At 36.9% G+C, this 27,949-nt stretch overlaps 1 protein-coding gene across 4 annotated transcripts; it reads right to left on the reverse strand.

Moving 5' to 3' along the window:
* Window positions 1-115: 115 nt before the first annotated feature.
* LOC133312893 (uncharacterized) lies at window positions 116-26,110 on the reverse strand. 4 transcript variants are annotated; one of them, XM_061514176.1, is made up of 16 exons: window positions 26,024-26,110; window positions 24,913-25,297; window positions 24,740-24,825; window positions 19,533-19,687; window positions 14,014-14,078; window positions 13,695-13,889; window positions 13,516-13,567; window positions 7,822-8,067; window positions 7,584-7,717; window positions 4,264-4,453; window positions 4,073-4,132; window positions 3,743-3,991; window positions 2,503-2,761; window positions 2,223-2,428; window positions 1,269-1,319; window positions 116-795 (listed from the first exon to the last, which is right to left on the reverse strand). In XM_061514176.1, exons 2-16 carry the CDS (start codon window positions 25,014-25,016, stop codon window positions 505-507), a joined length of 2,343 nt encoding a protein of 780 aa, XP_061370160.1. In that variant the 5' UTR covers window positions 25,017-25,297; window positions 26,024-26,110; the 3' UTR covers window positions 116-504. The 4 variants fall into 4 exon arrangements, with proteins under 4 accessions (XP_061370160.1, XP_061370177.1, XP_061370169.1 ...); XM_061514193.1 differs by having other exon boundaries at window positions 4,073-4,123; window positions 13,516-13,570; XM_061514185.1 differs by having other exon boundaries at window positions 1,269-1,316; window positions 13,516-13,570.
* Between the last annotated feature and the right edge of the window lie 1,839 nt (window positions 26,111-27,949).

The raw sequence follows: 27,949 nt of genomic DNA on the forward strand, positions 1-27,949 counted from the left end.
TTTACGAAGCTGCTTTCAATAATTTTGGTTGTTTTATTCCTTCAGAGAAAGAAAAGAAAATGAACCAAACTACAAGAAAGTGAGAATTCAGGTATTTCATTTAAATTTTCCCTGTACTTTGGTAGATAATTTGTCTAATTCTATTACTGTGTTCCATCGCGTGCCGAATCCCTTCCCTCACCAATAATGGCTTCCAATAAATAACTGTAAAAGCATAACATCAACAGTGATCTAGCAAACCTAAAATAATTACATCACTATATTTCTTGGAACCATTCCTAAAGCTATGTATACATGTGTTCCAAATAAACATCTTGAAGCCAACTAAATATGCAGCTCAGATGTTTATATGCTCCTGCCAACTTACGCATACCAAGGTGATTGTCATTCTTTGTATAACCTGTGACTGAAATCTGACCACTATTGGTCTCTGAAGCTAATAAATAGGAGAGCTTATACCTCAATGCTTTAGAGAACCTGAATGCAAATAAGGCAAATCAACTGCTATCGAAATAGTTCTGGAAATGACCACATTATGAACTTTGCAAAAATGTCAGACTCCAGAAATTCAATGTGTGCAGCACGCCCAATGAAAGAGTTTAAATTCTTGCCATATGCAGTGGCATCAAAATTGACATCACAACGTATGAACACTCGATGTTCAGAGGGATTGGCACGGATCTGGTCCAAACAATCGTTCAGCATCTCTAGGAACACAATGCCCTTCTTTGAATTGTCATGTGAAGCAGCCTGGCATGATTCTATTCTAGCTGAATGATAAGGCACATAACCATCCTGAAAAAACATTACCGGTTAACAGCAAACCAGATAAATTTCAATTAAAAGCAACCATGCCAGAGAAAAAGAGAAAAAGAGAAAATGGGGAAAAGAAAAACGAAAAAAGGAAAAGCTTAAAAGGAAAGAGTATTTCACTTAAAAATAATTCATTATCATATATAGTTACATACTCTTCCTTAAAATTTTAGTATTTCATTAGACCTCAATTAGGAAAGATAAAATACTCCCAACATTTCAAAAAGCTTGTTCGTCTGCTGTTTGGATTCATTTCAGATGCAACATGAACATAACACTGTAAAATTTATTATATAATAAGAAGATCATGCTTCACATGCATTAATATTATCCATCGATTAAGTTCCAATTTAAAGACCCATAAAAAAACCATAATACTAATGTACATCCATTGCTAATACGCATAACAGTAAGTAATATTTCTAGAAATGATTTATCACAAGAGAAGGGAAAACCTGAGGGGAAGATAGCAAGATAATATGCCTAAAATGATCCAAGGTCTTCTGCTGAAAAAAAGAAGGAAAGAAATGAAAAGAACTCTATTAGAACGTCATCAAAGTAATTAAACCCCACTTAGTATATGAATGATCCAGGTCTATGAGGAAAAAACGCATAGCACTCTTCAACTTTGGGATTTTGGCAAAGAGACCCCTCAACTTTCAATTTGAAAAATTAACACCCACAAATATGAAACATTATTCCTTAGTAGTACTATTTGTGCCAAAAATAGCCATTCGACGTTGATACAAAGTAACTGAAACATTATTCAAAACACGGTGCTAGATGCCAAAATTGAAAGTTCACGGATTTATATATATATATATAGGGCTTAACATTTCTGCAGCAGCCGTATATAGTATTATCTACAGCTGACACAGAAAAGTGGGCCCCACGACTTTAAAAAAAAAAAAACTCAGGATCCGTTGCCGTATCCTAGGATTCGGACGCGGATCCTTGCTTGCTGTAGGTACAGCAGCTGCAGAAATCATTTTGCCTATATATATATATATATAATAAAAATAATTGTGCATTCACATGGAAAAGGGAAAAGATGCTATACAACTAATGTACTTTTAAACCATTGATTAACTTTATATAGGATATATTTCTTAAGAAAATTACCATTGGGTTTGGAAGAAGTCATGCTGATCATACATGACAAATTTTAAAAATCACATCAACATTACTTGACATTTTCCAATAAAAGGAAAAATTACTTGATCAAATAATTAAAAACTCGGATTCAATATCCAAATTGGTACACAAGATAGCATAATAAATACTCATAATAACAGTGTGGTTGGTAACAGCTAACAATCAACATCTGACAGTGAGTTATTCAAGAGAATAAGACTCTGAGCTTATGTCTGTGTCATTTGATCCTAACATTCGTAGAACCCCTTCCTTACCTTACACAGTTTATAGAGGAATGTATTCTGAATATCTGGATCATCTGTGAAGGTGAGCTGATGAATGCACTGGGTGCCTTTTAGTTTCTTTAAAATCCATAGTCCAGAATTAAACAAAGAGTTGGAACTGTAAAGATACCCCAAGTGCGGCCCAGATACTGAAACATATGTATATAGGTATCTTAGAAATGGCTCCATCATGCTCTCTGCAAACATAGGACAAAATTTAGCACCAAATGTCAAACAAATGGAAATTGTCACTTCTAAAATTATGACCTACCTGCTATTGCTGTTCTTATAATGAGGTTACCAATAGAATGCCCAACGAAACTTAGCCTAATATCTCCCAAATTTCCATATCTAGATGCTTTGTCCATTTTCTTTTTAACAAAAGAAATAACTTCCTGAGCTAGCCTTTGTCCCATTTCTCTGAAATCTCCGAATGTTCTATCTTCATTAGCCTCTGACATAAGAAATTCTACCTTGGGATCTATCAAAAGCCATTGATTTCGAAGAAGTCGTAGATCTAGATGATGCCCCTACAGCATTTTAAGTGACGAAGAATAAGCATTAAACCAACTTTTGACAATGAAAAGACATTAAACACGCACACATTCGTGAAGAGATTTAGAGACTTGAGTGACTGCACTCTGCATAGGAGTCTGTATACACCAAAGAATTACTTACAACGTGATATTCACAAAAATAATAAAAAGGAAGAAAGCATTTCCTAGAATACTAGGGATCGAATGTGATAGAACAGGAACTGAATTACGGGAATAACTAAGGAAAACAGAAGAGATATTTATTGATAGGATCTCCCTTGTCCCTCAATTTATGGAAAATCCAAGGAAAGAGAAAAATGACTACATGTGGCTGTCCCCCAGGAATCAGAGAGCCTAGTCTCTCCCACACACTAACGCAAATATATTCTAACCACTCTTGTACCCAAGTGTTCATGAATGCTCATTTCGAGTAATGCTACTCATAAAATCAGTTGCTGTTGTACAAAAGTTGACAACTGGTTATTCAGTCAATGGCCTGCAAGTCACTTGTCCTTTTGGACAACAGTTGGTTGGGAGAGTATTGAGTACATTACTTGCTCACTTATTGCACCAATGTTTTAAATATGGCCATGAAGCATAATTTTAATTGGTAATAGACTGGCTAACCAAATCAGGTAGAAAACCAGGCCAATTGAACCCCATGATTTTAATCAGATAGGATTTGCAATTTTCTAGCTTGTTCAACCTGAGAGGTCAAAACTGGACCATGGACTTATCATTATGCCCACCAAACCTTTATGGTCAGGCTAGGGTTTTTGGTTTGCCAGCTTCTTTAAAAGACAGGCCAACAACTGGCCCATTTTTGTTTGATTTCATTTTAACAGTGCTACATATAGTTCATCAAAATGCGACCTGGAAAAAATCTCTCTAAAATAGGTGCATAAATCTAACAAGCTCAAGACAAATTAAAAGCATGGTATTGTTTTGCAAAAATTCCATTAGTGCAAGACTTGCCTGAAACCCATGCACAAAGACAACAATCTTCAAAACACGAGCATTACTTTGTACAGCAGATTTCTTGTTTGCAATGTCCATGTCGAATCCAGTTTGAAAGCTATGTGAATTTACACGACCAACATGTCTCAGGTATGAATTTTCACTGATAGTACGTCGTGGTGCATTCATCACACGTTCAACAATCACAATTGGGATCCGCGAAGGATCTCCAAAAATATGCATGTCTTGAATTGACTGGTTGTTAATCTGAAAAAATGTAATCCATTAATAGGCCATATGTAGATGTAAAAATAGTAGCAACTGGAACATATATGAGTTGACACCTACCCTCATTTGTGCAATGCTCCTTCGATGAAGTTCGGCACGTGTAGCCAGAGTCTGAGGAAGCTGTAGGATTTGAGACCAAAAAGAAAATTAAGTTTAGTAATTTGCACTAAAAATTATTTTCCCTAAGTTCCTTCTTCTCAAAGCAACTTGCCTGATATTAAGAATATGAAAGAATAAGCACAAGCACTTACCTCATCAGATAACTTCCACAAACTGGAAACTCTTCTGTGTACCCCACGATTGGAAGACTCATCGCTCCCACTATTTATATAATGATGAGGCATCTCTACCTTAGAGTACACCATCCATATTGACCATTCAGCTTTACGATCCTTAGCCCATGTATCCCGCAAAAATTCTAGAATCTTTGTTTTGTTATCCCTAGAAACAAGTGCATATCAGATGATGAAACAAGCTAAGGTAATGTTTCATGATACATGCTCATGCAAGGGTAATTAAAGAGGCCACATATTATAATTGTAAGGCAGTTAACTGAACCATTCTCATTGTTAAGTGAAGAGAAAACGAGAGACTTTGGTGAAATCCATGTGTTTCAACTACACGACTGGATCTGTGGATTAACCAAAAAATAATAAAATACAAAATAAATATAGATATCACTACTATCCTAATTGCCATAATTACATAATTCTAACTTACCCTATTTATATAGTAACCAAGATACTATTTACATGGTTACCACAATTACAAACAGTTACCACAATTGCCAACACCTCTCCTCAAGCTGGAGTATATAGGTCATATGCACCAACATATATAACATATTTGAGGATCTCTCAAGGACTTAGTGAAAACATTTGCCAATTGATTATTTGAGTGAACAAAGCCCGATGTGATATTGATAGGCCCAACCCAACTTAATAAAGCCCAATACTGATGTATCACAGCCTAATGAGGATGCTGATTCAGCTTGTTTGTTAGGAGAGTTTGTTAGACATGCTGAGACGTTAGATGATAAAGAGGTGAGGTGAAGAAGGAATGGGTACCGGGGGAGGTCATTTGGATTGCTGAGGCAAATTGGGAGATCTCAAAGTATCTCGAAGGACCCTGAAGCTTTATTGTTTTCTGTTAATTTTCTTTTATTTCTCTTCTGCAAATTCTGAGCTATAGCAGCACTATAGCATGTAGCTCAATTTAATCTTGTTGAACCTTGTTGTATTCACTGGAATGAAGCTTTTATAGAAGCACTATTCTGGGAAATCTGTTGTTATTTGTTTAGTTCCTATCAATTGGTATCAGAGCGCTCCGATCCGGGTGCTTTGAATCTAGCTATTATAAAAAAAAATAAAAAAATATGGAAAACAGATTTGAGAGTTTGGAGAAGATGAAAAAAACGGAGGAGACCCACGCAGAGATAATGAGGCTCCTCGACAAGTAGCTGAGACCATGACTCGATACTCTAGTTTAGCACTGGATCTTGCAACCACATTTTGCTTTTTAGTTTTCAAGATATCAGATTATCCCTTAATTGAATTCAAAGAGAAAAAGGTAGAAACTAGAAAGGGAGAGAAAATGTGACAGAGAGAGAAAGTCATTGAGTTGCACAGAATCTCAATTATTGAATGGAAAGAGTTACAAAGAGAATACAATAGAATTTATTTAGTCGGGTGCTGACAATCAATCAATTAGGATAGTAGTGATCAATAGTACCCAAATCTAAAATCTAAGGTCCCAAGAGTGATGATTGGGAAAGACAAGGGAAAGAATTACATGTATGGGTAACAAAGGCAGTGGAACCGGAGACTTGGCAGCCCTCAAACCATTTCATAAGGTCAGCGTAGACAGTCAAAGATGGGGTTGGGTGTTTAGCAGACATAAGGTTTTAAGACAATGAGGCCTGGGCAAGGTTGGCAATGCAATGAGGGCAGCAATGGAGAGTCCAACACTTGCCAACAGTATCCCCCAACTTGTGGCAATGGCCGCACTAAAGACGAGGCTCCTTGGACTTACGACCACAACTAAAACTCTTGGACACAAATGTAAAGGAATCAAAAGGAGGGAGGCATGTCAAGATTAGAGGCTTGCTTGATCATAAGAAGCTATACCAATACCATGATAATTGAGTGGCTTTACATATTGCATCGAACCACTCATCGATGAGAGAACCAAACATATAGAAATTGATTGTCATTTTATCAGGGAGAAAATTATCTCCGAGGAAAGCAATATTGAGTTTGTTAATTATAGTTATCAGCTTGTAAATATCCTTACAAAGTAGCTTTAGGGATCTCGAATCCGCTCAATTTGTACAAGCTTAGTGCATATTGTAACATCCTGAACGCTGACGAGGAAGGGGAGTGATTGCTGGTGTGAAAGGGCATGGTGCGAAAGGGCACAGACAAGGAACGGCTCCTAACAGGCTTCCAATGGGGGGTTACATGAATGTGAATCGAACTGACACCCGAAAGAGAGAGATTCCAAATATTGTGCAGGTATGAGACTGCATAGTTGGGGATAGCTTATAAGAATTAATTGGTACTACCTATACTAACAAGATGCATCTACTTTTCGGTAGCCCGGAATAGTAGAACTTCATAGTTAAGCGTGCTTGACTTGCAGTAATTCTGGGATGGGTGACCTCCTGGGAAGTTTTTCCAAGAAGTGTGCGAGTGAGGAAAAAGCACACTGAAAAGTCTCGTGTTAGCATACTTATTAATCTCGAATAGCGGCGCGTAATGGCTGACCCTCCAAACTGCTATAGCTCTATAGCGGGTAGCGCTACAATGCTACTGTGCAAAGTGTACCTAAGTAATACACTAAATTGTACTCCACAAATATAAAACTTAAAATATAAAAATGTGACATAAAAAACAAATTTGAAGGATCTCAAACTCAAACATAAATGATTTCAAACATTAAAATTCAAATCATAAGCAAATTGAAGGAATTAAAGTCTCAAATAATGTAACAACAAAATAAAGTGGCAAAATTAGTCAAAATTCAAACTGCTACTTAAGTGAAATGTCAAAATCAAAGAACTTAAGGAACCAATCATAATTACAATCATGAACATCCAAATCTTCATATTCACTTTTACTTGTATCTAAGTTGTAAATCTCTTCCTTTTACGACGAGAACACTTTTGCAAAAACTACTGTAGAGGCCGCTACATCTGCTACACTTCGCCGAACCGTCGCGGCGCGGTCTGTGGCGGCTGGCCGTTGCACCGTAACGCAACTCCGCTATAGCGCGCTAAAGCGGGGCTATTCACAAGTATGCGTGTTAGTATGTGGGAATAGTCATTGATGCTTGGAGCAGCCGTGCGTTACACATATGATTTATATGCTCTACCTTTATAGGTAAGTGTTGGAAAGTATCTCCTATTTAGGGACATATATACTATAAACAATTAGGATTTGATTGGCATTATTTTCCTCAATTTCCTAGATTCCGAGTTTCTTAATATTACAGATTGTAAATCACATGTATACAATGTTTTGCCGAGAATTTCCTCAAGCAATTCACAAATTTGTTCTCTACAGAAGCAAACCTGTGGAAATTTAGAAATATGCTCCATAAATATGACAATTGATCAGCCACTGACTGACAACAGGCCAACAGCTCACTCTTCGACAAGGAAAGAAGCTTTTCAACATTCGAAAATTCTAGAGCACCATTTCCTCCCTGTACAGGAAGAAACCATAGAATTAATAAAAAAGAAACCATAAAAATGATATAAACAGAAAAACAAAATAGCAATACTCTGCAGCATGAATATAAGTAAGGACCTCAAAACCATTCTGTGGCTTGCCTTGTCCTGAAATTTCAACATCTGTTGCAAACTGATTTGCTTGCAGAACGGAATTTAATAATTTCACATTGTTCATTTTTGACACAAACTCTGAAATATCAATAGCTTGATCAACTGCTTTGCTAAGTTTTTGTAGTTCTTCCAGCAATATATCACGAGCTGTTAATAATGCTTTAACCAGCATGACATTTTTCAAATTTAGATAGCCAACTTCAGCTGAGCCCTGTTAGTCACACAAAGCATTCTGTTATTGCCTAAAAACGAAGGTCTAAATAACTAAACCACCAGAAGATATATATATATATATATATATATGAATCTGATCCCCGCTTATTCATAATACAAAGATGTATGAATCTGATCCCCACTTATCATAATACAAAAACACATTGTAGTTGGCAAAAACATTTTTTTAAATGACTTTCATCCCATCTTCAGTGCTAACACAACATTTTAGCAGTGCATGGAAGCCAAACATCTCAAAATTAATGTTTTCACTTACAAGAAGTTCCTCTAATCATCGTCATATTATTCCTTCTTTTGTTCCACTTAACATTTTTCTCTATAGCTATACGTGGGCATGAAATTATTTCACATGAAATGTGTTAGAATATCTTGGGCAATTGTTACAGTATAATAGAAACCATTAAAGAGGTCATCACCTATCAACTTAAATTTTTGGGTTGAATTGATTCTTTACATGGTAACAGAGCTTTTTCGTTCTGGGGATCCGCTTCCGCTAAAACCCTAAGCCCACTGCTTAGGTGTTCTCTTCTACTTTGCTGTGCATTCTTCCGGCAAGGTTTTCATCAGCCGTGTGTCCCGCCGATAGGTTCTCTAAGCCGTGCGTCTCTCCAGCTTGTTTCTTCAACCGTCAGAACCATTGCCCACCGCCAAAAACCACTGGTCGTCACTGTTCAGGCCAATGGAGCACTGATCCGACGTCGATTTCAACCGGAAAGCCTGCGATCAGAGCCCTCTTTCTCCGGCGACCAAGTTTGTGGAAGACCCATCATCAGAGGAGTCCCCACGCGCGGCTCCTTCTCCCTGCGCGTGATGCTCACGCGCCACCCTTCACCGCCGCCAAAGCCCCAGTTTGTGAGATTGGACAAGCTCGTCCGATCTCTACCTTGGCCTCGACATCTGTTTATTACATTCCTGGCATCCCCTTATAACTTAAAGTCTATTAGTAAATTGGTCCACTCCCTCACTTGCACCATTACTTTCTCTAGCCATTCTGTTTATGTGCAGGATTCGGGTACGGGGAAGATGATTGGAGTGGGTCGGGAGTCACGAGGGCTTTACTATCTTGTTGTGCCTCGTTCTTCAGTGGCATGCTCTCTCACAGAATCTCCACAACTTATCCACAGTCGCCTCGGTCATCCAAGTCTTTCAAAGTTGCAAAAGATGGTTCCTCTTTTATCTGGTCTTCAGTCTTTAGATTGTTGTCGTGTCAGCAAAGGAAGTATACACTACTTCCTTTGCCAGTCGAGTCAATAAACGAGCTGATGCTCCTTTCTCTCTTGTTCATTCAGATATTTGGGGTTCAAGTCGTACTTTGTCTGTTTTAGGTTTTCGGTATTTCGTTACCTTTATTGATGATTTTTCCTGTTGTATTTGATCTATTTAATGAAAAATCGTTCTGAGTTATTTTCCATTTATAGAAAGTTTTCTACTGAGATTCATACTCAATTTGTTGTTTCTATTTGTATTCTACGTAATTATAATGCTAAGAAATATGTTTTTATTGATTTTTCTAGTTTCTTGGCTACATAAGGTACTTTACATCAAACCACTTGTCCTCACACTCCACAACAAAATGAGGTGGCTGAACGTAAAATCAAAACGACATTTGTCAACTCCAATGATCAACTCGCGGACGTCTTCACTATAGCTCTTAGAGGTCCTCGAGTTGAATATATTTGTGGCAAGCTGGGTGCTTACAATATATATGCTTCAGCATGAGTGGGAGTGTTAGAGTAGTTGTTAGAATAGTTCAGTGTATATAGTCCCACATCTTGTGGGCTTAGCCCATTAAGTCTTTTAGTCTTTTTAAATAGAGAGCTCTTGTACATTGTAACACACCATTATTTAATATAAAATTATTCTTTAATCTAAAATTGATATCAGAGCTAATGGTGGATTGGCCTGTGGTGAATCGAGTATGTCTTGATGTGGGAAGCCAAGGTCTTGATGAGTGCAGCCACGCAAGCCTTGATGAAAGAGTCAATGTTTGATGAGAAGCCAAGCATTGATGAACCCCATGAATACTCGAAGAAGCTTCTCCTTGAGAGGGAAAGAATGTGGGTCTAGGACTCACACTTGAGGGGGAGATGTTGAAGAATCCAAGTGTGAATGATTGAGTGAAAGAGTTCCACATTGATTAAGAATAGACTAAGTGAGCACCATATAAGTCGAAGGACCCATACACCTAATGCCTTAAGGTTTTGGGTTTGATTGTGGTGTTCCGAGCCCACTTAATGTTGCTGCTGATCTGGCCCATGGTTGGTGGTCTCTCCCCTTATGAGCTCCCCGTGCACAGCTCAACAATTGGTATCAGGGCCTTGTGTCCCGGTTTCGATCCTCGCCGACCCCACTTTCTCTTGTGGAATTTCTTAGTATAGGTAAGCTGGGCCTGATGCATCATCCACCTTGGTGAGGGGCGTGTTAGAGTATAATATAAACCATTAAAGAGGTCATCACCTAACAGCTTAAACTTTTGAGTTGAATTGGTTCTTTACAGCAATTATGGTAAGATATCATGTGTACTAGTAGGATAACATGTTATATATTGTAGAATCAGTCGGGAACTGATGAAACCCAAAAATGCAAATTGATGAAACCCAAAAATGCTCACAGTTTATTGATGTCAACAAAGGAGGCAGAGCCTCTTACAAACACCAATGGACACTAAAATAGTAATGTAACAAAGATTAATGAGACACTAAAAAGACCCTTCCCAAGCTCACCCTTAGAACCAACACACATAGGCTCTAAGAGATCCCTAATATTCACTCAATACCAACATACCTCACTCCACACATTTCCTTTCCTTTTATTCCCTCCTCTAAGAATATTCTAGAAGATTTCCCTAACAAACTAACAATAAACAAACTAACCTACTCACCACTTTCAGGCCCATCAATACTCCCCCTTCAAAATTCACCTTGTCCTCAAGATGAAAAAAGAGGATAGGTGGTGTGAGACAGAGAGAGAACTGCCACCCGCGTCTCATTTCCTAAAGCATGTTGGTCCCATTAGCAGCTTCAATTCTTGAGCCACTTACGCTCCCAGGAAATTATGGGAAGCCCCTAGGTCTATAAAAAAAGCAACCCCCCAACCTTCGCTTTTTTTCCAAACCTTTAATGACCGATCAGAAGGCAGCCCCACCATCCTATACATGGTTAGCCTGAGGTTCGTCTCCTCTCTTTCTTCCTTTTTCACCATGTCTACTTTTTCAAGGTTCATGTCGTCAACCCTTGTTTCCAGTAACATAACATGTAAATGCTGGTTACGACATTTATGATCCGGCGAAAATAGGGCATCACACCGGAAACAAAGGTTCCTCCTCTCTTTCATCTCGTTCGGTGTAAGTCGCCAGCATCTTGCTCCCCACCACTCGCCGTTGTACGTCGCTTCTATGGCGTCATCATGTGAAGACTGGGTCACTGTGTTGGAGTTGTGTGTTGCTGCCCTATAGGTTGCCAATTGAATCGTGGGTTTGCCCTTGAAGCCCACCCGCGTGCAACTGCAATCCAGAGGTATTGGGCCCGTTTTGGTTCACATGAGGCCCAACATGTGTTCTCCCATTTAGCCCATTATTTGATTTTCATCCAGCTGCTAGTGTTAGATTGATGGACTGGGTTGTAAGGGCAGCTCGATAATAGTGGCCTACTCCTCCACTGGACCCTGGCCCATTTCGACCCAAACCTAGATCCATGTTCCCTAAAACGATCTCCCTTTCGTCTAACTTTCGCACCAGAGATGTCATTTCTTTCACGCTCATTGTTGGGAGCAAACAAACCTTCCCTTGTGTTCTTGCTTTTGACCCATTCAAGAATGCAACCTTCAACACTTCTTCGTCTCTCTCTCCTTCGTCGTCGTTTTCTTTATCCCCTTCTTTCTCTTTGATTTTTGCTTTTTCTTCTGCATCTTTTTCTTCCCCTTTTGTCTTATCTTCTTCCGGTGTCAATCCCTTAGAATGCAAGTCGCGACTTTCTCCACTATATGTCGTCACGTTTGTCCCGTCGCTTAGGTTCCCACCTCACACCCCCCTCCATCAACACATTTACATCCTCGTTCTTCTGCTCCGACAACCTCTTCTCCTGCAAGCACTATAACCGCTTCTTCGATTTCTTCTTTATATTTGAAACTATTCTTCTTGATTTCAAACCTCTGTGTTTCCATCCTCTCTATTGCTTCATCGAAAGCCTTCACCACTTTTAATAACATTTCCTTGAGCTCAGAATCGCTAATCCCATCCATGGTTTTCATTTCTTCACAAATATGGAGCAGAAGCACCTCCAGATGGAGATGCTCTAGTACCAAACTAATGAAACCCAAAAATGCTCACAGTTTATTGCTATCAACAATGGAGGCAGAGCCTCTTACAAACACCAATGGACACTAAAATAGTAATGTAACAAAGATTAATGAGACACTAAAAGACCTTTCCCAAGCTCACCCTTAGAACCAACACACCTAGACTTTAAGAGATCCTCAAATCCCCAATATTCGCTCAATACCCACATACCTCACTCCACATATTCCCTCTCCTTTTATTCCCTCCTCTAAGAATATTCTAGAAGATTTCCCTAACCAACTAACTAACCTAATCACCACTTTCAGGCCCATAAGGAACCAATTTAGGATTATATATATGAGATTGAATCATTGTAAATTGTAATTAATACTAAAACTAATATATAGATAGATAGATAATGTGTGTGAGAGAGAGAGATTATACTTGCAAGTTATAACCTCTTTCGCCTTCCAATCATTTTTGTTATCATTGGATCAAAATCAAATTAACGGTTACAAAATAGCATCTGGTGAGAGTTGTTGATTTGATTTTAATACAATAATAATAAAAATGGTTGTAAGAGATTGTAAAGCAAAAGAAATTGTAAGTGTAACATTATACATAAAGAGAGAGAGATTGATTATGTGTGAACTGTTTCATACACATTATCACCCTATCGGGTTTATTCTCTGATTTCAAGTAAATGTTATTACTCCATTTTTAGAATAATAGATTAACTAAAAAGTAAAACTATTTTGCATATACTATCTATCCTCTGCACGGTAAACAGGTTCAGGTAATTCTCAAGGTAGAACTTGGAAAAGAGATAATAGAAACACAAAACAGAAAAATGCAATCCACATACAATGTAAAACACGTGCATATGCATAAGTGAATATAATGCAAATGTGAACTTTCCACCTTTGACTATGCAAAGTTGGATGCAATGAGAAAGATAACACTAGCACATATACTATGCAAGAGCATCAAGTAACATGCCAGTTTTCCAAAGCCTAGTCTATAAATCAATCAAAGAACACAAACACAAGAATGAAAATAAAGATTTGCAAAAAAACATTTTGAACAAAGCCAAATTGATCAGCACTTCAATAGTGATATCAAAAGAGACATCCAATATTTAGAGCGTACTTGGTTCAATGTGCCATAACGTCTATCAGTAATGACTTCAGGATTGCGAGAACTGCTGAAATGGAGCATGTGAACAAATTACTCTATGTAATCAAACAAGCAAAATAAATAAAGTTGCAATAAATCTGCTCTATAACAATGCTCAAATGAAGATCTGATTGATTCATAAAGTGACAAACCTGGGTACCTTCGATGCAGACGGATAAGAGGCAGCTTTCAGTAAACTGACATGTACACTTACATCAACAAGCACAGCATGTAAAGCATCAAAATGTACAGGACAATATGAATGCAATCCTAAAAGAGCTTTAGGAGGAATTCGGAATTCGTGGACAGCAGCAGGGTAAGCATCCAGAGAATCTTGCAAGTCAGCACTATAGATGGTGCACTCCAGTCAGTATACAGATTTCACTAAGGAGATATCAACCAAAAAGGAATAACCATGTGTTTTGGCTCCATATAATATAAGCCAATGAATATACCACTTTAATCACTCACCCATTTTCAAATGTGGGAGCATACATAAGTTCAAACTTTAAAATTACAGCTGTTGTAGGTAAACCCTGCAATTAAGAGCCACATAACACAATTAGATGGGACAAGAGTATTGAATTAAAGAGCATGGTAATCAAAATCATGCTCCAAGTTATAGAATCAGATGATTCTGTGTGTTCCTCCAGCTCTAGGTTTGTCAAATTGCACACCTTGGGCATTTCTGGCGAGTCTCAAAACTCCTCCAAAGCCATGTTGGTGGGTCAGACAAATAAAAAAAAACACAGACCACCCCAAAACTTTCACTGACCCAGACTCAAGCGAAAATTGTTATAACAGTCCCCTATTTTAACAGTCCGGCATATGTTACATCTGTGATTATTGCAAATTATTCTGTTACTAACTAGAATAGGTCATTAGTTACCACTGATTGAGCATTATTTTAGGAAGGTAATTATTTAGTTTAGCCTATATATTGTTGATGCGTTATACAGATTTCATCAATTCAGAAATAATATTCAATCTTTTTCTTCAAGTTAGTCTGGGAGACTGCATTCTGCAAATTAACTATTGCTGTTCATCATGGGTGGGAATTGCAACAATTTGATGTTAAAAATGTCTTTCTTCATGAAGATTTAGTGGAGGAAATTTACATGGAGATTCCTCCGGAATATATTCTCATAGTGGAAAAAATAAGCTACGTAAGTTAAAAAATGCCTTATGTGGGCTGAAGCAATTTCTCTGTGCATGGTTTGGAGGATTGACAAAGACAATAGTGTCCTACGGATAGAGGCACAGTCAGGGTAATCACACTCTTTTCTTAAAGCGTTCAAAGGAAGGTAAACTCACTAGCTTATTTGTGTATGTTGATGACATGATCATCTCAAGTGATGACTTATCAACTTAGGAAAGAAAAACTAGGAGCTGAGTTTGAGATGAATCGGAAGAATCAAATACTTCCTTGGGAATGAAGTTGCTTACTCCAAACAAGACATCTTTATTTCTCAAAGGAAGTATGCTCTTCTTCTCCTTACAAAATTGAGAAGCAAGGTTGTAAGGCTACTCGTGTACCCATTGAGCAAAACCTAAAAAAAACTATCCGCAGTGGTACCACATCATTCGGACTACTCTCAAAGGGCAATGGAATCTGAATCATATGCAACGTGTCAAACAACCAACTATCCTAAAAGTTCAAACTATTAGGTGAAGACCGATAAATGATTTTATATATTTATATTATATTACTAATATGAAACTATAGTATATGAAGTGTGAGTTTTCTCTGGTAAGAGATGTAGACCAAGATCTCGTGTATCTACTTGGTTAAGAGGTACTCAAGAAAGATGCTTTTAGATACTTGGGATCCTTTTTGCAAAAAGGCGGAGAGATTGATGAGGATGTAAATCATAGAATCAAAGCAGGATGGATGAAATGGCGTAGTGCTTCTAGGTTTTTGTGTGGCCGCAAAATTTCCCTTAAGCTAAAAGGAAAATTCTATAGAACAATAAGGCCTACAATATTATATGGAGCTGAATGTTGGCCAGCACGTAAGCAACATGCACATAAAATGGAAGTAGCAGAGATGAGGATGTTAAGGTGGATGTGTGATTATACAAGCATGAACAAAATAAGAAATGAAGATATTCGACTTAAGGTAGGAGTATGCCGGTGGCTGAAAAGATGAGAGAATATAGATTGAGGTGGTTTGGGCACGTAATGAGAAGGCCTCTGGATGCTCCCATAAGAACAAAAGTTTGTTACCAAGAGCTCGACACAAAGAAGGGTAGAGGTAGACCGAAACTTACTTGGGGGAAGGTAGTAAAACAAGACTTAATTGAGTGGGATATAGATTAGCGGACGATGTGTGCCTTAGGACGGAATGGAGAAAAGCTATTAGCATGATAGAGGGTTAGACTCGTTGTTATTCCTATGTTCCATATGGTCTCTTTTTAGTCTTTTTCCTCTTCATTTCCCCCCTCTTCTTCTTTCCCCTTCCCCATCTTTATTTATTTATTTACACCCCTTTTATTTTTACTTTTATATTTATATATATTATTATTATGATTTTATTTTTTATTTTTATTTTATTTATATTTTATCCCTTCGTACTTTTCATTTGGGTTCATCTACCACTCACCCCAATTAGTTTGGGATAAAGGTGTTATTGTATTGATGTTAATTTCTAACACGCATTCTCACACAAAAGTTCGCTAAGCTTGAAGGGTGGACAATGCCTAGACCCACCAACTTGAGCTAAGAAACTTCACAATATTTAATTATTCATTAATAGAATGGGGCGATAATGATCGAACTCTGGACGACATAGTCATAGAGGCTTTGATACCATACTGAATAACATGAAAACGAGAGACAAATGTTTAAATCCTTGTGTTACAATTTTATAGTGAAGACTATTATATAGAGTGACTATAACAATTACATAAGCTTTGTTTCAAATTAAAATTACCGTAACGGGTATTAGAAACCTCTATTATTTAGATAAACACAATTATGATAAGAAATAAAAGACAAGGCTTTAAAGATGAAAATTTTAAAGGAAAAAATAGATCCAAAAATGAATAAAATACAATTTATACATTCTTCTTGGTGATTGATCCGAAATTTGATTCAAATCCAATATAGCACCTATGGGTACATAAGAAACATATTAAATCGATTGATTAAGGAGGGGAAAAGGAGGAGATCGAATGATTTGTCATTAGGATAGAGAGTAAAATTTGTAAATACAATTTTAGAATAAGGGCATAATTGAAAAAAAGCTAGCGTACATCTTAAAAAAGCTCCTTCTAGAAGCTTCTAGCTTTTCCTTATTTTATTCACTATTAAAAAAACCCTTTTCATAAGAAGAGTTTTTATGAAAATATATTTGGCTAAGCTTCTATTTATAAAGTGAAGAGAAGTTAAAAAAAAAATAGACCCGCCAAACGGGAAATAATATAATGATGTGTATTTCCTAATACCCTATTTTCAATACTTCTAATGCTCCCCCTTAAGCAAAAGCATACAAAGCTTTAAGCCTAATACAAATTAACCCTTACATTTCCTTCAAGCTCTATTTCATCTTGTCCAGCTCCTTGAAGATGGCGGCATCAACAGCGGACATATCCACATCGAGGCGGTCAAGGTGAGAGTTGACATCTTCCACTCCCCTAATGTCAAAATCTCAACCTCGTACGCCGCATGCAATTTGAGAATCTCCAATTTCCTCCATCTTACATCTCTAGAGGAATTCATTTGTTGTCCGTTCTCAGTGGGTCTTGTGACAACCCTTCAAGAATTTCATGCCTCTTCTTGAAAAGGAATTCTTCAGCCTCTTTGTTTTGTTTTGCCTGCAATTGGTTCTTCATCCTTTCCAAAAGTCATTCGCATTCTCTAACTCGTTCTACTGGCTAACACTTTTCAAGAATCTCGTTTATCTTCTCGAGGTGTGAATCTTGGGTTTCTGCTCACTATTGACTTTCCTCCATCAACTTCACAAACCGTTCGAACTTCCCTTCTAAATAACACAGTTGCGCCTCCATCCTTGTCAAAACCATGAAAGAACCCCCTAGATTCGATAGATCTAATACTAGTTGTAAGAACTCGGTTCAAGAATGCAATAAAAACTAAGAAAGAATTGGAATGCTATTGATATAACTTCTCCCTTGAGACCAAGAATGAATTTTGTAGGTAGAACACGTAGAAAAACTACAAAGAATGCTCTATGTCCCTCTAAATCTAGAGAAAGAATTCTTAGAAGGGGTATGCAAAATAACCAAAAAACTGAACCGAACCATGAATCGAACCGAACCGCCCCTTAAAATAACCGGTTTTGAAAAACCAGTTCATGAACCGAACCGGTTTTTAAAGAACCAGTTCATGAACCGAACCGGTTTTTAAAGAACCAGTTCATGAACCGAACCTGTTTTTAGAACCAGTTTAAGAACCGAACCATTTTGAACTGAACTGAACCGAACCGTTTCCGAACCGAACCGTTTTCGAACCAAACCAAATTGATTTTTATAACTTTATTTTTTAAAATTTTAATTTTTTTTCTTTTCAAAAGAGGGTCGACCCGAACCGGTTTCGAACCGAGCCACTTCCGAACTGAACCATTTAAACCTATTCAGTTCGGTTTTTCAAAAAAATCGGTTCGGTTCGACCCATGCACATCCCTAATTCCTAGCCCCCCCCCCCCCCCCCCCTCTAAATTGTCTAACAAACAAAAAGCCTTCTCAATATGTCAATTCCCTTCTTCATTTAGTGTCCTGCGTAAATCACTAATTGTCTAACTAATTTTTACAAGTCAGTTGGGATAACTCCAACTAGTAACATCCCATATGCTTCTTATTTCTTCTATCATATATTTTCCTATTTAGGAGGTTGCTAAAACAAACATAATGAGATCAATTGTCACTTTATTAGAGAAAAAAACTAATAAGGAGATATCACCATGCGCTTTGTCAACTCAAATAATCACCCGAGGGATGTTTCCATTTAGTCTTCGAGGGATCCTTGGATAAGTTATATATGTCACAAGCTTGGTGCATATGACTTATGTGTACCAACTCGAGGGGGACTACTGGAAAATATGCAGACAATTTAAATAGACTAATTAAATCTTGTAATAGGATATTTGTGATTCTAGTAATTATTACATTAACTCTATATAATAGAGTCTCCACTATATAATTCAAACACAATGATTTCATCATATGTCTCTGTTAAAGAACCACTTTAACCCAAAACCTTAAGGTGATAGGTGATGGTCTTTTTAATACTTTATATTTTATTTTCTAACACACCCCTCATGCAAGAGCCCTTTGGGCTTGAAGCGTGGATATGGCACAAGCCATTTTTGGTCTGTCTTGTGCTGCATAAGCATTTTTTTTTGTTTGCCTTGTGTTTTTCTTAATTCCACCTGAAAGTGGGGGGCGGTGAGGATCGAACTTGCAACCTCGTGGTCACTAAAGCTCTGATACCATGTTAAAGAACCACTTCAACCCAAAACCTTAAGGTGATAGGTGATGGTCTTTTTAATGATTTATAATATTCTCTAACACACCCCCTCACACAAGAGCCCTCTGGACTTGAAGAGTGGACAATACATAGGCCCACCTGCCTGTGCGAAGAAAGAAATTCCACTAGAAAGAAAGCGGGGGGCGGTGAGGATCGAACTCGTGACCTTATGGTCACTAAGTGGAATTTAGCTTAAGCTTTTGGGTTGAATTGGTTCTTTATATGGTATCAGAGCCTCGATGTACCGGGTTCGATCCTCATCGCCCCCCACTTTCTTTCGAGTGGAATTTCTTTCTTCGTACAGGTAGGTGGGCCTGTGCATTGTCCACCCTTCAAGCCCAGTGGGCTCTCGTGTGAGAGGGCGTGTTGAGATATATAAAATCATTAATGTATCCTCACCCAATAGCTTAAGCTTTTGGGTTGAATTGGTTCTTTATAGTCTCGTGTTTTTTCTTCCACTTAAACACCCCTAGAAAGAGAAGAAAAAGAGAGAGATAGATTATTACCTCAAATCTACTAAGAGATAAGTTGAACGAGATCATCATACATAAATGAATGTCCTGCCTAGCATATTTTATCCGAAAGGGCTGTGTTGAGAAACTGTTGTCTGTATCATCAATCCTCCAAATACCATATATACTGCTAGGACCAAGATCAGGAGCTGCAGAAGAGAAAATTTTCTACTGCATCAGTTATTAATTCAGCACATAAGAAATAGCTTTTCTGAAGGTGTTCATGTGAAGAAATATGTAGGTGCACAAAAAACACAGAAAGTAGTTTCAAGAATAATGAAACAAGATAGAAAAATCTCATACATGGGATGAAAGATCCTCGGTGAACTACAATGTTATCCTGATTTATGGTGAACTTAACACTTAAAAATTAAATAGCTACCTATTCTGATTTTTCAACTACTTAATTAAGGCCTAGAGTTTCAACTTTCATTACACAAAAGGAAGTATATGAGTCAAGCCCGTCAAGTCTCTCGTCTCGAGTCAATAACACTTGAAATCCACTCAGCCCTCACTGATTTATATTGGAAGTATTACAAAATCAGATCCGTCAGTTGGTGGGATTCCCTAACTTTAGAATATTTAGAAGATATCCTGTAATAAAAAATGAAGATATTCGACAAAAAGTAGCAACAATACTGGTGACCAAAAAAATGACAGAACGTGGAATAAGATGGATTGGGCATATTCTTCGAAGACCCCTAGATGCTCTCGTAAGAACAAAAGTTTGTTACCAAAAGTATAACACAAAAAAAGAATAGGCCAGTTGAAATTTACTCATAGGAAAGTAATAAAAAAAGACTTAATAGAGTGAGAAATAAATTGACATATGGTTTGTCTAAGGATGGGGTGGAGAAAGGTATTAGTATTGTGGAGGGATAGACCTATTATTTATTATGTTTCCAAAAGACCCTTTTGAGTCTTTTTTCCCTATATTTATTTATTTATAGTGTTTTATTTACTTATTTTTTCCGTCAATCTTTTATTACTTTTTATTTGGATTAATTGACTGTCGACCCCAACTAGTTTGGGTTAAAGGCAATGTTGATGTTGATCTAGAAGATATCTTATCTTATCATGTTTATATTTGAAAATAGTTTAGAGTATCTTACATGATCTCTTAGAATTAATCTCTATATTTATTTATATTTCATGATTTCTTTCCTTATTTATATAAGATTAGAAGTCTACTATTAATAATTGATAAAGTCCCACTCCCCTGTTTCACCCCAAACCCAAAGAACAGCAAGAAAGCAATGCACAGAGAATGAAATCTGAGTTTCCGCTTTATTTATTCAATGCAAGAAAATAGGGTTACAACAACTGCTATTGCAATCGGTTAGGGCAACTCGAGAGGCCTTAACTTCCCTCCTAATATATGAGAAAATCTTCCCTATTCAAAATGACTATCCACGTGCCTATTACAATGACTCAGTCCCTTATTTATACAATCCCAATGCCACGCTGTCAATCCAACTAATAACAGCAGACCCCGAAATTTATACAATAAAGTTTCCATGCTATCAATACAACTAATCAACTAAACAAATGTATTAACAACATATTAACAGAAACAGCAACACTAAGACTCTTCAGCAGTTTCTCCCACGTGTTCCTCAGCAGCCTCCACGTGTTTGCTCTTCTTCTTCCTGACATAAACCTTGAGACCTTGGGTCTCATCAACGGCACAGGTGGTGATGCCGGCATTGCAGTGTTCGGCCAGAGCTAGTAAAAGACTAGCGCAAAGTCAGCCCGCGTTGGTGCCAGGGCTACGGAGAGCGGTGGAATGTTAGAATCCAATTGCAAGGTATGAGACTTGGAGTCTCACATTGGTTGTATGGGCAACGAATATGGGGTTTATAATTCCTTGGACACTCCCACACTTTGAGCTAGCTTTTGGGGTGGTTCATCCCAAGGTTCTTATCATATTAATATAAATAGGGTTATTACTTTGCCTTTTGTAACACACCACTCATATCAAATCAATATCATTTTCAGATTATCCCATCTTTATTCTCTCTTTTCTTCCTTCCCTACCTAAATCCCTTTAATTTCAACATCTAAATTTAGGGATAGATATATTTATAGTAGATAATTCCTATTCTAATTACAGCATATACCAAGGGAAATTTACATTAATCAACATTTCCCTCCAGCCAGTGCATACATGTCTTGTTACATATGTAAGTTACCCTTACAACCCAAAGAAATTTGTTGCAAAATATGTAGTGATTTCTCCAAGGAGGATCTTTTCTCTTATAAAATGGCATTCAATCTCTATATGTTTGGTTTGCTCATGAAAGACTTGATTGGAGACAATACTTGATAATCAAAAACAAATTTCATAGTCTGAACAAATTTGTAGAAGGAACAATTTTTTTTTTTCTTATTTCTTCACTAGAAAAGGTTAGAAAATATATGTAAAAGGAATTCAAAATATATGTAAAAAGAAAAAAATCCAAATCTGATAAAATACAGAAAATGTACAGTCACTAATTTGTACAGCTAATCAAACAGAAAATTAATCACCATAAATGAGATTTGATTTGAATCCCATAGATGTGGGATCTGACCTTCCAACACCCCCTCATGCGGGTAAATAGCCATCAGTCATTCCCACAAGACTAAAAGCTTGATTAAGATAGAGCTTTTGTGAGAACATCAACTTCCTAAGAAGTTGCAGGAACATAAGACAAAGAGATAGGTCCAATGTCTATTTCAGCCTTAATGAAGTTTCTGTAGATTCTAACTGCTTCGGCATGTCATGCTGAACTAGATTGTGTACTACACATATAGCTGATTTACTGCCACCGAAGTTTCTCGGACTGGCGATAGACATGTTTAAATCTGCCATTAAGGTCTCTGAATCCAAATGAGCTCCCAAACTCCTTGAGCTAATGCACAAAATTCGGCTTCTGCACTGCTTCTTACAATTACAATTTGTTTCTAACTTCTCAAATAAACTAGATTTCCCCAAACATTAGTGCAAAATACAGTTGTAGATTTACTTGCTCCTACAGTCCTACCCAATCAAGTACTAGTCTTTCTTAACAATAATCCTTTACCTAGACTTCCTTTTTTAAGTACCTCAGGATTTAATTTGCTGCATCCATAGGACTCTTTGTGGTAGCATGCATGAATTGGCTTGATCATATGCGATGTAAGGTCTGGTTAAGGACTATGAAGCACGGACACGTGCTTTTTTCTGAAAAATGGGTGTTTGACACATTTCAGACACCGACACGAGTCCGACACGCGGTCAACGTTCATACAAATCCAAATTTTATTTTATTTTATCTTTTTAACTAAACATGAAAATTTAATTTATAAATCAAATATTTTCTGTTATAGAATTTGACATGAGAAATTACTTTTGCTTTATATTTATGTTATGGAATTTGGATATTTGATTGGTTATATGATTTATCATGGGTTGCTATATGTATTAAATGTAAACTATATTATATATATTAAAAATATTATTTAATATCAAAACGTGTCCTAACGTGTCAAAATCTAACAATTTTTAGAATTAACATGTCAGAGTGTCTTGTCGTGTCCTGTGTCGGTGTCGGTGTCGGTGTCGGTGTCAGTGCCAGTAGTGCCAGTGCCGGTGCAACGTAGGTTGAGGATAGGTGGATCAAGTATGTTGATACGTCTCCTTGTCCACCAGAGGATCATCGTCTCTAATTTTATGTTGACAATTCCTCTCTAGAGTATCTTCGCAAGTCTACACCCTAGTTTACCAATTTCAAACAGTCCTAGCAAACTCCATTCCTAAAAAAAATTATATAGTTTCGAGATTTTTCAATTTGATTCGGATTGTACTACTTTTTTTAAGTCACAATCTCTACAATGTCATCACCTATAATTACCATATCGTTTACATAGACAATTAGGACTTCTTGGTTCCCAATTTTACTCCTTTTGACAAATAAGGGTGATCTGCCGGTCCTTGTTTATGTCCAAATTTCTTCATAACATAACTGAGTATAGTAAACAAATAGTAACAGCAGCGCCAATCTGCGCCGGTTGCGCTTCGCCACAACCACCCGCTCCGCACCACACCAAATTGCGATAGTGGTCGTTGCAGCCGCATTTGCGGCCAAATCACGCCGCAACAGTGCCTTTTTGCAGGTTTAACTCTAACCCACTCTCTCTTTCTGCTTTTCTCCCTATCTATTGCGAGTTTCAGCTATGCCTTTCTTGCTCTCTCTATCGGGTTCATCTCTGCCCTTCTCTGTTTCTCTCTCATTCGTCTCTCTCTTAGTATTGAAGTTTAATGTCGCAGCCATAAGCGAAGAAGCAAAGCTTTGAGTGAGTGAAAAGAGAGAGAGAACAGATGAAGGAGAAAAAGAGAAAAAGTATTCTGATAAAGAAGATAAAAGTACATGTATCAGAAAAGTGACTCACAAGTCATGGTAACTAAGTAACCTGGTTACACTAACAACCAATGGGTAAAACTATCTCTGTATCCACAAGTAAAATAATAGAATACACCACGAAAGGGTAACTAAGGTAAGACAGTAAAGTAATTGAGGTAAATCAGTAAAGGTAGTACATCTACTACTAAAGCAAAGTTATCAAATGTAGATTGCAACCTATCGCAGCCAACCCTGAAAAACGCTATTGCGGTTGCAAAAATAGCGAAATAGATCAATAGAACCAAGATATACCCACCCCCCGCCACACACACACACACATATATATATATATAAATATTTACAATTTATTCTATTCATAATTTATTTCATACTGATAATATTGCAATTTATACATTTTTTTATCTATATTTTTTATTTTATTTTTAAATATTAGGCATTTTGATAACGGAAAAGTTTTCGCCCGTGGATTAACTATATCTCAGCTTTCTAAATCATAGGACTTTGAATGTTAGGGCTAAAAAATCCTCTCACAAAGGGGGCTTTGCGGGTTAGGACCAAACATAGGACTTTACGAGCCCCAGCTCTATTTTATAATACTAGGATTTGAGATGCATGTAGGTCCGAAGAAGGTATATAAACTAAAAAAAAATACCTTTATGGTCTAAAATAGAGTTGTCAAATCATAGGACTTTGTGGGTTCGGACCTGCTTGCATCTCAAATCCTAATATTATAAAATTTTAATCAAATATGTGGCCGAGTATAAGCCAGTTTCCTCAAGCACATGAGTAATATAGGACATAATTTTGACAAATTACCTTCATATTGAACAACTCTAGCTGGAATTCCAAAAGATATATTTTCATTGTCCTCCCATCTCATAGTAATTTTAATCTGATACCATCTATATAAAACAAAATATGCATGTCAATTAACCAAGTAAGACTTCATAACAAATATTGGAAAGAAGAAAGTAGAAATGGATGCATACCCCTGCTGAAAAAGGTCAAGATTGTGAAATCTATGAATATAGATGCCAATCTCTTGTACAACTTCCAACATAGCCACCGGCCTGACCTTAACAGAGTGTGGCATTACATCAGGTAGCCACGCTACTGGCCAGCTTCTATATTTCACACCAACAAACAATCGTAGTTACTTGCTGCAGCATGCATATGCGACAAAAACCTACAAGAACATGCGTATCTCCTTTCTCTTAATTCATATTAAGCAGCAAATTCAAATGCCCCGCCTTCAGATCTTATCATATCTACAGTTCATTGCTAATTCTTGATCAAACTAACCATCTGTTGAAATGAAACACTAGATGGTAATTTGTTACACTCACTCTCAGCACCCTCCAAGGTCAACGACAGCTGCAAATAAAGATAACCATGGGACACAATCACAAGTCAGACTGCAGAGGAAAAGACATGACCAAAGGCACTAACAATAGCCAGCTTTTGTAAGAAGCAACTGCAACACACGCACATGCAGACAGAATATGTGTGTGCCACAAAATTCTTATACGCAACCTAACCTTTGCATTTTTTCAAAATTGTTTCTCGGATTCGAACATATGACCTTTCGGTTAATGGTTAAAAAAATTATGAATACTTGTTCTTGTCCACAGCCATTTCCATAATTTAGAAGTTAAAAAGTGCAATTACTTGCTTCTTAGGTGGTGACCAAACTTTTTTTAAGTTGTTCATGTGATGGCATAAGTGGTCACCCTTACATTCTCCTTAACTGAGAACCGTCTTCATAATCTCAAAAAGTCAGAATCATGGAACCAAGTACAATTCACATAATATGAAGAGGAAATAAGGTCAATTATACACTCGAAAGGTTTTCCTGTATACCGTAACTTCTAAAATTAAGCTTATAGAAAGAACAGAAACAACTAATACGATGATGATTAATTGCGCGTAATAAAACCCGTTTTCCCGCACAAAATGGCATAACAAACAAGGTAAGAGCAATCCTCAACGAATTTGCAGGCACTCGAAATTCTGATAATGAAGCTTCGGCAGGCAAGAAAATATCATGGTACTTAGATATAAATAGGAAATGCAAGAGAGAGAGAGAGAGAGAGAACGAACCGAAGAAAATGAAATGGAGATCTGAAATTAGGAAAGGGGAATATCTGGTAATTGCTAGGGTTCGTAGTTGTGTGAAGGATGGTACGGTTGCTCAGAAAAATAAAAAGGTAGAAATAAAAAGCTGTACCTTTCAACAGAAACTGAAAGCGAGGGCAAGGGCCACACCACCAGGGTAACTTCGTTGTTTTTGTTGGGATTTTAACGACCTATGCTCCTCCTCGTTTTGATTGGTTTTGGTCAGATGTGTAATTAAAATAATATTATTTTATTATTTAAAATTATAATAATAATAAATTTATTTTATTTAAAATTATAAGTCCGACATCTAAAAAAAAAAAAAAAAAAATTATGACGTCTTTTCTAAATAGATTTTTTTGAAAACTTAAACTTAAATCTAACTTAATATAAACTAAGTCATAGATCCTTATAGGTCAGCCTAACTCATTTACGCTCCAAGATTTGCCCCAAATCAACTCAATTTTGGAGCTTTGTATAACGGATGCACGTCGTATTTGGAGTGTTCTCATATGCTGTGAAAATACATAATTTAATGTGTACTATTTTAATTATCCGACTTGTTATTATTATTATTTTAATAATATTTCTAATATTACAATTAAGATAACACACGTTAAATAATAGATACGAATTTTTTTTATATGTTTCAAAAGTACCAAAATGTTATTGTGTCTATATGTTAGGTACCACTCAGCCTTGTGATCTTTGAAAATGAAAAAAAAAAATTCTCTAAAATTTGTCTTTTAAATTCACCTTTTATTAAATTTAAGAAGTATTATAATTTTTTTGACTCACTAAAATTTAATTATTAGTGGATATGTTTCTCACTTTAAAAATAGATTTTCTATGGAAACTTTTTTCTAAAAATGAATTGTGTGTTTGCATTTTTTTTTTTTTTAATCTGATTACCAAAATTTCAATTATCAAGGACTTTTTTTTGTGAAAGAAAGGGCTTAACAGCCCAAAAAACAACTAAACAATAGTAATACTTCTACAGCTACTAACAACACAAACATCAACAAAAAATAAACAACTAAGTCCAGGAGAGATCTGGATGAACTCCTTTTATGCAGAATTCTCATAAGAGTGAACCATATGATTGGCGAGCCAATCAGCACACTGGTTTCCTTCGCGGTAAATATGTTGAAGTTTAAGTTTCCAATCCTTGTTCATTCATGCCCGAACGCGAGCAAACTCTCAGGCTGCATTACCGTGTTTGGTAAGCAAAGTGATCACCGCAATGGAGTCACTTTCAATTATAATTATCAAGGATGGAGTGTAAAAAGGAGAAAAACAAAGAATCCTAATAAAGGCAAAAATTTTAATATCCAAGAGTAATTTCTCATTAGTTAATATTTAATGTATATTTTAAATAATTTAATAATTTACGGTTTTACAATATGCTATAGTTAGACGGCTTTTTGACCCTTTTGCCCCTCATTAATTAATTAATAACCAATTTGCCCCTGATCAAGAACTATCCACCAACCTGCCCCCTTTTAGTCGACTACCATGCTGTTTTAGTCGAGCAAATGGTCAATCTTCAGAAAGTGGACTTCCGCAAATTTAGTCGACTAAAAAATCATCTTAATCGACTACATTTTTGGGATATTTAGTCGACTAAGTATCGATATTTAGTCGACTAAATATCGACGGATTTGTTTTTTAAAAACCCCCCATTCGGCAGAGGGGGAGTATGATGACCTAATCGACTAAGGAGGCGGCCCAAACCCCAAATCCGCAGGAGCAGCTGAAGAACGCCCCAAACCCTTCCTTTAGGCGTGTGGATTGCCCCCAAATTTGGTCCAAATCGTGAAATCTGAAGGATAGGTAAGGTTTCTTAACTTGCATTGTGTTTTAGGTTTAGGAATTTTTTGTATTTGTTTGTTGTCCGAATTTGTGAACTCT

The sequence above is a fragment of the Gastrolobium bilobum genome, unplaced genomic scaffold, assembly GCF_033153095.1.
Source record: "Gastrolobium bilobum isolate Gb01-03AN ecotype WA unplaced genomic scaffold, APGP_CSIRO_Gbil_v1 utg41727, whole genome shotgun sequence".
NCBI classification, from domain to species: Eukaryota; Viridiplantae; Streptophyta; class Magnoliopsida; order Fabales; family Fabaceae; genus Gastrolobium; species Gastrolobium bilobum.

Excerpts from the sequence above, each read along its gene's own strand:
- LOC133312893 (XM_061514168.1), bottom strand. The coding sequence starts at position 25,016 with ATGCCACACTCTGTTAAGGTCAGGCCGGTGGCTATGTTGGAAGTTGTA. Across the intron at positions 14,079-19,532 it reads TATCTCTTAGTAGATTTGAG|GGTTTACCTACAACAGCTGT; the intron begins GTAATAATCTAT and ends TCTTAATTGCAG. Across the intron at positions 13,890-14,013 it reads GCTCCCACATTTGAAAATGG|TGCTGACTTGCAAGATTCTC; the intron begins GTGAGTGATTAA and ends CACCATCTATAG.